This window comes from Ostrinia nubilalis, chromosome 21, assembly GCF_963855985.1.
Source record: "Ostrinia nubilalis chromosome 21, ilOstNubi1.1, whole genome shotgun sequence".
Taxonomy (NCBI): Eukaryota; Metazoa; Arthropoda; class Insecta; order Lepidoptera; family Crambidae; genus Ostrinia; species Ostrinia nubilalis.
In genome coordinates, this window is record NC_087108.1 from 1,062,750 (window position 1) to 1,076,881 (window position 14,132).

Consider the following 14,132-nt stretch of genomic DNA (forward strand, 5'->3'; position numbering starts at 1 on the left):
ATTTTGTGTTTGAATGCTGTGGTATAGAGATTCCAGAAATAAAATGTATAATAATATGTATTTACCGAACACCGACTTCAAACTTAACAGTTTTCTTTACAAAATTAAAGGTTCTCTTTGCGAAACTAAAATTAAAAATAAAACATAAAATTATTATAACCGGAGACCTTAACATTGATACATTAAAAAATACAAATGAAGCTGACGAACTCCGAAGAATCATAGCAAACCATAATTTTACCCTGAAAATAACAAGTCCGACACGTAAAACTGCATGCTTGGATCAAATAATCAGTAATGTCTCGGATAGTCATGCAGGTACTATAGGACTTGGGTTGTCTGATCATGACACTGCCCAATATATTAGATTTCAAACACTTAGCAAATCACCGCCACATACACATTGGTATTACAAGAAAAGAGATTATAATTTAGAAAACATGACTAAATTTCGTAATTGCGTGAAAGATCTTACATGGGCTAATGTTTTTGAGGAATCAAATATGCAAAAAGCATTTACTAACTTTTACGACGACCTTAAGCTCTTTTATGATTTATGTTTCCCAGTAAAAAAGATACTAGCTAAACCACAAACAAAGTCTTCAAAGTGGTTTACAAAGGGTTTAAAAAAATCTACGATCACAAAAAGATGCCTACGATTTTCCTACTATAGAAGTCCAAACGCAAACTCCAAAGCAAAATATAATAAATACTCAAAACTTCTTAAACGTTGCATAAATCAGGCTCAGAAAATTACTAATACTAGGTATATGCAGAAATCGAAAAACCTATGCAGGGCAACATGGAATGTAATCAAAGGCGAATCTCAGAATGTACTTTCTAATACAAACATTGACAAACTAGTTATAAATAATGAAAATATTGACAAACCTGTTGACATTGCAAATGCATTTAATGATTATTATATTAATTTGACTAAATCGAACTCGAAGACAAATGATGAATCTGATAGCTATAAATTTTTAAAGTATAGTAAGGACAGCATTTTTTTGTACCCGATTGACGAAAAGGAGGTTCAAAAAATTATTGCTTCACTAAATTCCACGAATTCTACTGGATTCGATGAAATACAAACAAATGTTTTGAAACTATGTGCAATAGAATTATCATCGGTATTGGCCTACCTAATAGGTAAATCTATCCTTTTCCACTGGTATTTTTCCAGAAATCCTTAAAATGTCTATCGTTAAGCCACTTTATAAGAAAGGAAGCAAATTTGCAGTTGAGAACTATAGGCCTATATCTCTTCTGCCTACAATCTCAAAAATAATCGAAAGAGCTATGCACGTCCGTATAACAAATTTTTTGAACAAATATAAATTAATAAAACCGGAACAATATGGCTTCCAGAAAGGTAAATCGACATCTTTAGCTGCCTTTACATTAATAAACAAAGTATCGTCTTATCTAGATAAGCGTACACCAGTTACAACGGTATTTTTCGACATGAGCAAGGCATTTGATTTTGTGTCTCACAATATTCTTCTTAACAAATGTAACGCACTAGGGTTAAGAGGAATCACAAATGAGTGGATTAAGAGTTATCTAAATAATAGAACGCAATACGTAGAAATAACAAAGATGGATAAAAATTTAGAATTAAATAAGTTTAGATCATCTATAAATTTGAACAATGTTGGAGTACCGCAGGGAAGCATTTTGGGCCCCTTACTCTTTTTACTCTACATAAATGATCTCCCCGATGTGACTGTACACGATTGTATACTTTTTGCTGACGATGTATCTGTTATTATTCCATGCAACAATACTAAAACATATAATGACGACATAAATAAAATAATCCATAATATTATAAAGTGGTTAGGTAATAATAATCTCAGAGTAAATTTAGAAAAAACGACATTTATACAATTTATTAACAAAAATGGTAACAAACACTCTTTACATGTTGTTTCTGGTTCGAATACCATTAAAGAGTCGAGGGATGCCTTATTCCTGGGTATCAAAATTGATGATGAATTGTCTTGGCTAGAACATATAAATAAACTCTGCAATAAAATAAACTCTTTTGCATATGCACTATGGCGCCTTGGAAGAGTTAGTGAAAGGAATATTGCAATCCAAGCATACCACGGATATGTATGTTCTTTATTAAGGTATGGCATAATTCTTTGGGGAAACTCGTGTCATGTCAACCGGGCACTTATAGCACAAAAGCAATGCATCCGAGCCATCTGCAATGTTGATGGTTTAACATCTTGTAGACCATTATTTAAAACACTAGGGCTGCTCACTGTTCCTTGTATATACATATATGAGATTTGTGTCTTCGTCAAAACCAATCTGGGATTATTTGTGATGAAGAAAAATGTTTGCAGATTTAATACAAGATACCCGAATGCACTTGTGTTGCCCATCAACACTACAACGCTTTACAGTCGGAGTACGTACTGTATGGCAATAAAAATATATAATAAATTACAAGATGACTTGAAAATACTCCCACTAAACAAATTTAAATGCACTCTCAAACGATGGTTGATAGAAAAATGTTTTTACTCAATGGACGAATATTTTAATTATTTTAAATCAGGGAAGTTGTTGTAACCTTGATATTTATATTCTAATTTTTGACTACATACTCGGTGACTTTATTCATATCTAATATTTGTGTTCTATTTGATGTTAATAACTTTATTGTTGACATAATTACTTAAAATGACATTGTTTAAATTTTATATTTTTGCATGCCATACTCTGGCGAAATGTGTGATACTACTCTAATCTACTTTACCATCACTTACATGTACCACTTTCAAGCGAAATAAATGATTTGATTTGATTTGATTTGATTAGGTAAAAAGCGTAGACTTACCTATATTAATAAGTATTAATTTCGAGCAAAGGTAGAGTCAGAGACCAAAGGCCCAAAGGTTTTGTTCCGTTCGAAGTTGGTAGAGCTAGATGGGAACATAAACGCCATATATTTAGTGCCGACCACCACCCCGGTGGCAAGCTTGAAGGGGGTGGATGGGAATAAAGGGGTGCTGTGCTATTTATTGTATTTCCTCTCAGCAGTTAGCGCCACAGTCGAATGACAGGATTTTTACCCTACAGTGATGTCCAAGCTGGTATAGCTGTCCCAGCTACGACTTTGTCTGGAGGGCGTTCTACTATCAATATTGTAGGTTTAATAGTTCCGATTTTTGCCCCTAGACGACATTTCAGAATCATTTGACTTTATGAGAGTGCAAAGCAAATATAGATGACCCACGCTGAACTGTCCCACCAAACTCAATGACAGGGTGGCGCTACCATCGTTCAACTATGTGGTTTCCAAAATGGCAAAAATCGGAACCAGTGATCCGGTATTGACGGTGGCGCCCCACTGTCAATGTCATGGATAGGACAGTTCAGTATTTTGGAACTATACGCAATAATATAGTCTTCCTACAGCTTCAGTGTTGACTATTTGGCGCCACTGTCAGCCACTAGCAATGGCACTACATTTCAGTAGCGCCAACTGGAAAGCACAAATGCCAAACCATTTCAAAGCTACTAAAAACCGAATTTTATAGCAAATTGAAAACTGTTTCGATTCTCAATGTTTGTGCGGTTTGTGTACTTCAATAGAGCAAAACAACATGGCGTTTGTTTACGTTCAGGTGCATCGGAATGTTGGCAACCATGGAGTACCTAAACCACATCAGACTATACACTTTTTATGCAAAATAGTACTTATTACAACGGTGTAAGATGCCATAGTGTTTACTTGATGTGCTGTCGTCTACCCTCCGCTTTGATCGCGTTCAAGGGGGATCTTACCTAGAGAGAGGGTTGCAACTGGGGTGTACTGTGTTAGATGATTGACAAAAAAAATGCTATCAAAAATTTTGAAATCTGAGTCTGGACACGAATTCCTACAGTTAACATACTACGAGTAGGTAAGACGATTTTAACATGGAGACAAATTTTCTAAATCAACCCTGCTCTGAACTGTGTAGAAAATTATCGCAAAATCCACACCATAATGTATTGTGCCCTTGCAGGACGTCACATTACCTATGTTACTGCATCTCTATTATATCATCGCTATAAAAATTGTAATATGACATGAAATAATTAAATTAAAACATAAACCAAGAAACCATTCCAACGAGGTTAGTTACAACGATTATTGATTTTAATTTCAATTGAATCTACATTCCTGAAAAGTTTTTCGGAATGTAAATTCAATTGAAACGGATGACGTTTTTCAATCAAAAGGAATCGTAAATCTGCTGCGAACTTCTGAATCGAACCCGGACTATAATCAAACATTTCGATGACACTAGCGATTGGTGAGGCTGAGGAGCGTTCTTTTACATTGAATGTCTTTAAAATGCAACCTTTCATTTTTCGAATTGAAAAGAGAAAACTTTTTTCATTAAAATGAAATTGCTTACTTGCTGAAAGCAGTTCAAGGCATGATTCAAAGTAAAACAATTGAAAATTAAATTGGTCTTATAAAAGAACCTAAAGTTGCAAAAAAGTTATCAGTGTCTTTAGCGCGAACTGTAGTGGACGTCCTATGGCTGAAATGATGATGATGATGATGATGATAGTATCTAATCTATTCGATTAGATTATTATTAACTATCATGTTCTAAGCAGGTTCTTATTGAAACTGGGGTGAACAAGGCTCAGTATAGTATACGAGGGGCGGCTGAAAAGTTTTGAGCCTAAGGTATTAAAAATGCCGATAGAAAAGTAAAAAAAATATATTTTTCTATTTAATCTCCCTCTACTACAACGCACTTCTTACATTTGTGTAAAAGAGCTTTTAACCCACTGAAAAAAAATTCGCAAACTTTGCCTTCGAAATGATCCTCAAACGACGCCTTCATTTCTTTGTCACTCAAAAATCTTCGTTCCTGGAGGTCCTTTTTCCAAATTGAGAATTAGAAAAAAAAGCTAAGGATTTGGACTAAACTATGTGGTAGGCGATTAATTTCTTTAAATCCAGTTTTACCCGGGGCAGGCCTTGCAACATGCGCGGTGTGCACGGGCGAATTGTCGTGCAATAACAGATTTCATTTCGCCAGTTTACCTCTTATTATTTCGACAACTACTTGACGCACTCTTATCAACAGTACAGTAAAATAATCCCCGTTTATTGTAGTTTTTTTTAAGTAGGTAGTCAATGAATAAAATTCCTCCACAATCCCAAAAATAGTGGCTATGAGCTTGGGTGTCGATCGCTCCACTTTGAATTTCCGCAGCGGCGTTTTCCCTTTTCAATCCATTGCATTGACTCTTGTTTTGACTCTAAATCGTACTGCTGAATTTATTATTTATCAATAGTGACAATGTGAGAAAAAAATTTGTTAGGATTATGGCCAAAGATGTCCCAAAACTCCTGCGAAGTTGTGACTCGACGCTGTTTGTTGAGTGGCGTGAGCATTTTTGACACCCATCGCGCACCCCTTTTTCATGTGCAAATGAGTATGAAAAATATTGCCGATACGTTCCTTGCTAATGCCTATGGCTTCAGCTATCTGTCACAGCTTAATTGGCGGATCTCTAGAGCAAGATTCTTTAACTTTTCATTATTTTATTCGTTAATGGCGAAATCTGGCCGCCCTGACTTGCGGTCATCTTTTAGCGACTCCCTGCCATGATTGAATTATCGGATTCAATCTTTCATGGTGGCAAATGAAGGCCCAGACTCACCATAAACTGTTGACATCTCTTCAAATATTACCGTCAGCGTTTTGTTCTTCTTTGTGAGGCATTTTATGACAACTGTGTACTTCAATTTCGTACATTGCGCGGATGACTGAGACATGATGATGTTTACGGATTAATTACTAAAAGCGTGATGATGCTAATAAAATGAAACTTTGTACATATACTAAGGAGGTTATTGGCAAATTAATAAAATTTAGTGCGAGTCAATAATAACACTTGAAGATACTTAGGCTCAAAACTTTTCAGCCGCCCCTCGTATGTACAGTTGACAACACATGCGGCTATTGTTACAAAATCGATTGAAACTAGAATAGACGCTACAGGCATAGCTTGATGTGCTGTCTGATTAAGGAAGCCATGTTTCGTAGCCTGACAGTAATCGTCGGCCGTCGATAACGCCTGATATACGGCGTCAAAGGCCCGATACACCCCTCAATTTACGCGCACGCGAACGCGTAATAACGCGCTGCAGGCGCAGTTAAAGTTGGTCGAGTAGACTCAGTCTGGACGAGGAAAGTCAGACATCCTTCTTCTTCTTCTCTTCCACGTTTGCCATGTCAGACGTCCTTAGGTCTGATATTTCAGCTTAGAATGTCTGACAAAAATAACATGGCGACGAACTTTGCTACACAATTATGTAAGGTTAGAAAATGTAGAGCCACTCTGTAAATGATTGGATACTGGTTGGATAAGTAAAGACAATCGCTGTCTGAGTTTCTAGCGCTGCTTCTTCTCAGCACTGGCCCATTTATTGTCCCGAAGCAATGGTAGGGTTAGTACTGGGACGTGTAAAAGTGCTTTTTAAAAGCCTATTTGCAAAAATAAATGAGTTTTATAAGTTTTTTTTACGACAATTAAGTATTTGGGTAGTTGACACTTCTAACCGACAACAAGAAACTTGTCTATAGAAAACATTGTAAGACTTTATTTGCTTTGAATTCAAAAAATATTATTTTGAGTTGGCGAACAAATAACGTCATAGGTTTCTCTATGGGGTAATGACATTTGGCTAGTTCATAAAAAATATGTCAATGGCTTTGTGGAGTCAATTTTCGGTTTTTACCTATTTTACATACCCCATTAGACCCACCCTGTGAACAAAACAGTGGACCTTCTGTGCCTACCGACATTATGTCATTACCAAGAACACCCTTTACTCGTAAACCTCCCTTCTTTACGACTGCTTTATGATCTACCCCCCAAGGTATGGCTGCAAGAGACATTACTGAAGTTTCATTAAAGTGCGGAGGCGGTAGGTACTATGCAGTAACCAGGGGAGGGGTTGATCGGCAATCAAAACTGGTAATGACGGTCAGGAGGCTGGTTCATTTGGGCCCTCATCGGCTTGAAGTTGTACATCATTTAATATTAACCTCGTAAGTCCTGTGTTTTTTCAACAGCAGTATTCATATCTGCCGGATGTACTATACCAAGTACAAACTAAGAAATGTGCTTCAGACCGAGATAAAATATTGACGGTTTTACATAGTTTTTTAAGTGTTACCTTATGTTTTGTATTTTTTACTGTAAGTTAAGCATCTTTAGCACCTGTTTTAAAAGAAAAATATTGAAAATAGTTTGTACTCCTGTAAGTACGTTAGGCTTTTTATACAGTGTAAAAAAAAATATCATTAAGATAAAGGTTTTATTTATGTATTAAAAATAAATTATTTTTTTCTTCTAAACGTCACTTAAGTAAGCAATAATTATAAAATTCAGTCTTAAGACAAAATTATTTGGCCTTAGCGTTTTATATGGAGAATTTCACAAAAAATGTTTTTTTCATACTAATATTTTTGGGATTTTTTAAAAAGCCATAAATTCAAATGTTATGAAATTTTGTAGGTAGATTGAAACAACATTAAGCTATAAAAAAATTAAAACATTTTTTGAAAATTGGTATCTGTATAAAATATATATTTATTTTTGTTTAATGGAAACGAAACACAATTAGGACGAGCTATCTTTGAAAATTAAATTCAAATTAAAAAAATAAAATTAAGTTTAGCATTTTAAACGTAAAAGTAAGCTCTTAAAGTCAAATTTCAAATAATAAAAGAATGATGGACATAGCTATACTATGAAAGAAATTACATAGTAATGAACATTGAAGAAAAAAAAAACGCTAATTTCATACCTAATACAAATTTCATACAATTTTTTGTGTAACAAATGCCTAACGTACTATATCAAGTACAAATTATTTTGACCGATCATGAACCTCCTAAAATACTAAGTTTCTTTTTAAATTTTGTTTAATTTACAGAAACTATAATTTATATTTACTGATACATTTAAAAAACAAGACAAAAAACCAAAGATTACTTTGATATAAACAGATAAACTATCCTCGTGCCAGCCGGCAAACCGACCCCGTGACCATTTTGCGAAAAAATGACACTGACACTGACAGTTGACGTTACCTGTCTAACATGGCGGAATTGACCATAGAGTATTGAATGAGTATGGTCGTATCATTTTTGCCATTGTAAAAAAAACTACCCGGTAAATGGGGAAAGAAAGATTTGTACTTGGGTAAGTACATTGGGCAGTTACTCTTGGTATGTAGTTTAAATGTCAGGTCTGAACTACTATCCTTAATATGTACTTGTACAAGTACGCGGGGACTTACGAGGTTAAAATTCAAATAATATGCCCTAAAGACACCCCACAGGAAACTTTTGACTGCTTAGTTCGTAGTTAACTGCAGGCCAGGCTCTATACTTATCTCCTTCCTAAAACACTTTAGCCAACATAGTAATCATATTTGTTTTATATCGTGCCAATTAAAATACTTTAGAACAATATACATTTACTTTTTTTTTTAATGGCTCTTCTTTCTTTTTCCAAATTTTCCCCATGTTCTGCTGAAGTTGTTTTTCAGTCTGTGATGGTTTTAATATTAAAATTCGAGCCTTTTGAATCAAACTTTGAGCATCGTTTCATAAAATCGTTCCATTTATCAATCCAATTGATCCATGTGATTTGACAGTTGACACGAATTTATTTTGGGGTGGTTACAACCCACATGATTTAAACTCAATCTCAAAACTTGCAACATGACGAGACAAACCACGTAAATCGTGGGAAAACGCTCGAAGGCAACTACAAATAAATGTCGTTTATCAACTCGATTCGCTTTCGAATCGCTGCATTACGTCAAATCGCATCGTTCTCGCGACACGCGCATGATCGCGGCGTTTATCGCGCGCCGGCGGCGACGGCTCATGATCACACACAGGGCTGTCAAAGTGGTTTCATAGTCAAAGTCAACATTTCTTTATTTGTAGAGACTATTTAAATAGTACTTACAAATTGTCAAATATTTTCTTTTTACCCTACCAGTGCTTCGAGACCAACATTTGGCAAGTGCTGAGAAGAAGCGCCGATTTCTAATATGTACCTATAGTCTTTTTCACCTAAGATGATCCGTATGACGTTTCGAGTTTGAAAGATTTAGAGATGTCCCATAACTAAACCATAGCGATTTATCAATCGATTTTTTTCGGAATGTTAGTAAAACCTACTTTTAGAGAAATATTTTGTATAGGTGTTATTTAACAAAAAAAACATGTTTTTTTTAATAACAAATATTATTGTAACAATTTTTTATTGATAATATTCAAATTTCATGGTTCGTGTTCAAAAAAACGATTCCTAAAAAGTACTGGTTCTGTTTCTTTTTTTTTTTTTTTATGTGATAGGAGGCAAACGAGCAGACGGAATTTTCTTTAAATTAAAAACCATTAATTTATTTTTAATGCGTTTATTAAAGTCAATAATCGAAAAATATAGTTGATTTTTGTGATGTTTTTAATAACTAAGAATTCACTGCAATCGATTAATGAACCGCGGAAATAATCGATTTTATTATACAAGAAATACCCCAGCACTAAATGTATTCCGTTTCACACATTGCGTACATTAAATAAAAAATATTTTTACATCGTATTTAATTAAAATATAATCAATAGACTCAGATTTTACTATATATTTCAAGACAGGCAGACGGGCAGGCCTCCTACTAGGTGGACCGACGATCTGGTAAAGGTCGCGGGAAGAGCCTGGATGCGGGCAGCGCAGGACCGTTCATTGTGGAAAACCTTGGGGGAGGCCTTTGTCCAGCAGTGGACGTCATTTGGCTGAAACGACAACGAGTATGCGTAATATGGATAACCTTGAAGTGTCATACGGATCATCTTACGTGAAAAAGACTATAGTAACTATACAAGGGTACGGGTGGGTAGGGTAAGGTAAGGGTGGGTAGTCACAACCAATGAAATTGTGGCATCCCTGATCCCATATCAGCATTCAGGCCGATCCCGATTTTATGGCCTTATTGACTCCCTCAGGACTGATCCCGCCATTGCCGGCAATTGAGCCGACTCTATCGTTTTTAGATTTCTTTTATTCGGTAGAGTCAACCCCGGGATGTAGGGTATCAATAAATAAATATCCAGCCCGCGGCTTTGCTTGGATTTGGGTTGTTTTCAGTAGATATCTTTCTTTCCATTTTCACATTTATTGAAAGTGAAACTAACGAAAAGTAATAAAAAAAATATATGTCTGTAACTGAGGTTTTTTACTCATAAGTTACAGACATTGAGCAAAGTAATATAGTTACAGACATCTTAAATAATGGCAAAGATTTTTAATGAAATCATTTTCATACAAGAATAAGTCGATAATCTTTAGTCTTTCAGTTTACCTTTACTTTCATAAAGATACATAATTGTTTAGGATGCCTGACAGCTAGTTTAGCTAACACAAACATTTCTTCGAAACTTAATTTGAGGAGTTAGCGAGTCTGAGGGACTAAAGGCAGTTTCATTGTCCCTTGGGGCCACCCGACGCCGAACTTTAACATCTAGAGTCAGTCACAAAAAAATAACAACATTCGATGACAAAAGTCGCTTATTTTTTTAATAAGTTTGCACAAGACTATTCCCACCTCTCCTTCCCACCGCTGCAACTCCTGTGTAGTCAGGATCTACAGCTTGACCGCCAATAAAAACCCAACCAGTGTAGACCCACTTTGTCTCGTAGGTAAATGTTTGTACACTTTCTCTTAAAAATGTATTATCTTCTCTGAGGACAAAAAATACAAGCAAAGATATCTTGGCAAGCACGAAACTCGCTCATAAAGTGGAACTTCCTTAGCAATATTTGCGCCCTTCCGCGCCATGAACCCGTAACTCGTCGCATTCGCGCCATTTCACGCCATTCCACCATAGCTTGAAGAATACAGACACACCATACCTACGTATAAAGTTCCATGTTTTAACCCGTAGCAAGAAAAGCTCACTTTTGGATTCTAGAAAACCTTGTGATCCCTAGAAATTAACAAATTGGTTTGAGGACTTCATACAGAGTTTAAAAAATACTTCAACAACGCCTGTAACCCAAGATTTGTCTATTATGGTTGTTGAATTGTTTGTCGAGTGAATTTTATCTACTTCACATAAGTAGGAAAATTATCAAGGAAAAGTTATCTAGGTATTCTTGTTTATTTAGGCACACATGGAGCGACAAACAACTTATGATATAACTGTTTTATGACTTGTAAAGTATAGCACAGCCTCATTTTAAGACATTTTTATAGAGCTAGCTGTTTTCTCTGTGCTTTGCATTTTGATTTACCTAAGTGCCACCGTTGTTTGCAGATAGGCAATTTGAACTGTCCTTAGCAAATGAACGGAAACTTTCGAGTATATTGACATAATATCCCCTGGCGACAACAGAACGGTGGAAGTAAGTTATGATGAGTGTAGGATTAACTTCGTGACAATTTTATATCATCAGAGATGTGTTGAATCGTGTCTAAGTGGTCTGTGCTGTGATGGGACCAATTTGGCTTGGAGGTTTGGGGAAAATATAGACCCAGGTGGGAATCCAGTAACTGCTTCTGCTTACCTACTTTACTTGGGAAAAATGCTGACATTTAATTCTAAAAATGGTAATGGTACGTTGACAGACTATCGTCACTTTTTATCAATATTTGACCGGGAGAAGATGCAGTCTAGGATGTTAAAGATGCAACGATTAAAAAGTGCTTAGATTCACTTTTGAAACCCAGATCATAGTGTAATGAAGACTAAACCCTTGAAAAGGAGGCTGACAATAGTGACTGAGTTTCTTGCGCTGCTTCTTCTCAGCACTGGCCCAGTTATTGTCCCGAAGCTGTGGTAGGGTTAATACTGGGACGTGTAAATGTGCTTTTTAAAAGCCTATTTGCAAAAATAAATGAGTTTTTTTACATCAACAGAGCTAAGCTCAGTTTCCAGCTGATTTCTAACTCTAGTACAAAACCTACTGAATTTAAAGGTTAAAAGAAATGTTCCCAATATTATTTTGACCCCGATTATCACATCTAAACAGACAAACGCCTGTATTATTCACAAACGATGCTTGCTCAAGTGAAGCAGCAAATTGAACGCACAACTTTGAATAGAGCTCTGTGATTGGTCCGTGTGTCACCCTGTGCGTCCACGCGAACTGTGAGATCTCATAGTAATGTTTGTAATACGGGCGAAAGTCACAGCAAAAGCCAACGAATACGACGTGCTCCGTGCAATGTATTCACGCGGCCGTTCCCGAACTCATTTACTATGAATAGTTCGTTCCCCCAGCCTGAAAGTTTTCACATTAGCTGGGCTCAAAGGAAGCAAATAACTTTAAGTCGATACGGGTGCTGGTAATTCATAAACTGTCAACGGATACTACTACCTACTACTGAATATAGTACTAGATACTAAGGGTTTTTTCCCGGAGACGTTCCCGTTTTTTGCAGGATCTTTTTTCATACATCTCGTTTGCAGTGTCCCGCAAAAAAAAGATCCGTATGAATTTGTAATTCAACAAACACTGTTTACACGACGGTCCAGTTTTGCGGGATCCTACATTACTGGATCCCGCAAAACTGGATTGCCGTAGGTACGAGCCCTTAGTTCTAAAAGAAAAAAAAATGTGTTTTTTTAATTTTGTATAGAGACAAGATAAAATCCATTCGTATCTGCCCCGAACTTTTGGAAACAGAATAGAAAGGCAACTAAATATAACTAGCGATAACCCCATCAGTTAGGTGGATATGACTACCGCCCACTTAAACCTTTCCATTTGATAAAATTAGAAAGGATTCCAATTAGACCCCTCACGTGGGGAGTCCCTAAAATTCCCTCTATTTTACAGTAATATCGTATAATTGTAATGAATTCTGTCCATTTTGTCCCGATGGGGTTCGCTATCAATCTGCGGGTAGGTAGCGTACGGTGCAGTGGGGGTAAAAACGTAACGTACGGTACAGTAATAATAAAAGCAGAGACAGTGGTTCTCAATCTATACATGGACTCATGCAAATATCTAAGTCGTGAAGCTACCATTACGCAAAGAAGGAACAGTGCTTACCTATCTAAGCACAGAAGTGATGTGTGGGATACCTACTTAAGTGTGCCAAAAAATCAGCTTAAAGCTTTCGCAATATCCTTGTATTCCAGATGGTTTTAAGGCTTGGTAATTTTACTATTTAGTACTTCAAAAATGAATAATGAAAACCCTCAGATCATATTTTATTCCCTTCTATGATCTGAGTGAAAACCTCATTTTCGCCATTTTCTCTGCTACCCGGTATTAAATGCAGCAAGTTAATTGTCTGATTTTTTTTAAATAAACAGGTAGACGATGAAAATGCATACTTTGTAAATGGTATTTGCATTCCAACATTAATCAACCATCATCAGATTGTTTTGGAACCGCGTGCCACGGCAGCCATTCCGGGAATTTACGGCGTCCGCCATTACCCGTAAATATGATGCTGATTTACAATCTGCGCACTTCGCGGGCACCGCTCGGTGGAAAAATGCGAATAAAAGCATTACTGATTTAAGGCAGGCTGTGCTGCTCAAAATTGGACGTTTTGAATACTTTCTAGCAAGAAATTATATAGAAAGAAACTTCCTACACCCCATTCCGTATTTTTCAGGCAGGCTGTCCAAAGAGATCGCTTCCTGGCCTACACAATTGTGTCATTCCAATTTTTCCCCAAAATCACATCAAATGCCCACCAAAATCACATGCTAAATAGACATCTTCTGACAGCCCATTAAGCTGGACACCATCATAGTTTTAGCCAGACAAAACAGACTCTAGGAGAGTAGGAAACTCGTCCACAATCACTGCTACACCTATTCAAGTACCAAATCTCTCTTCTTTTCCAGGAGTGAGCAGTCCTACAACCGCACAGTGCAGTCGGTATCATCAGTAGATGCTCTGGCTGTCCCCTGGAGCGCGGTGGAGGCAAGACTGGCTCTACCCTCGGCCCTAGGAGTGGCTGGCATCCCTGCACTGGTCCTGACCTCGCCTACTGGCAGCGTGCTGACTGTCAATGGAAGGACGCATCTGGCTGCTGATCCTTTAGGACTGGT

The 14,132-nt window shown here is 36.6% G+C and overlaps 1 protein-coding gene and 1 long non-coding RNA gene across 2 annotated transcripts in view; both read left to right on the top strand.

Moving 5' to 3' along the window:
* The window catches only part of LOC135082033 (uncharacterized), a 194,883-nt gene that overhangs the window by 131,680 nt on the left and 49,071 nt on the right, over positions 1-14,132 (top strand). The gene's annotated exons all lie outside the window — the stretch shown is intronic.
* LOC135082383 (uncharacterized) overlaps positions 1-14,132 on the top strand; it is a 67,163-nt gene that overhangs the window by 52,605 nt on the left and 426 nt on the right. The window contains exon 4 of the mRNA XM_063977178.1: positions 13,926-14,130. Coding sequence (XP_063833248.1) covers positions 13,926-14,130 — 205 coding nt within the window. The remainder of the gene's footprint in view (positions 1-13,925; positions 14,131-14,132) is intronic.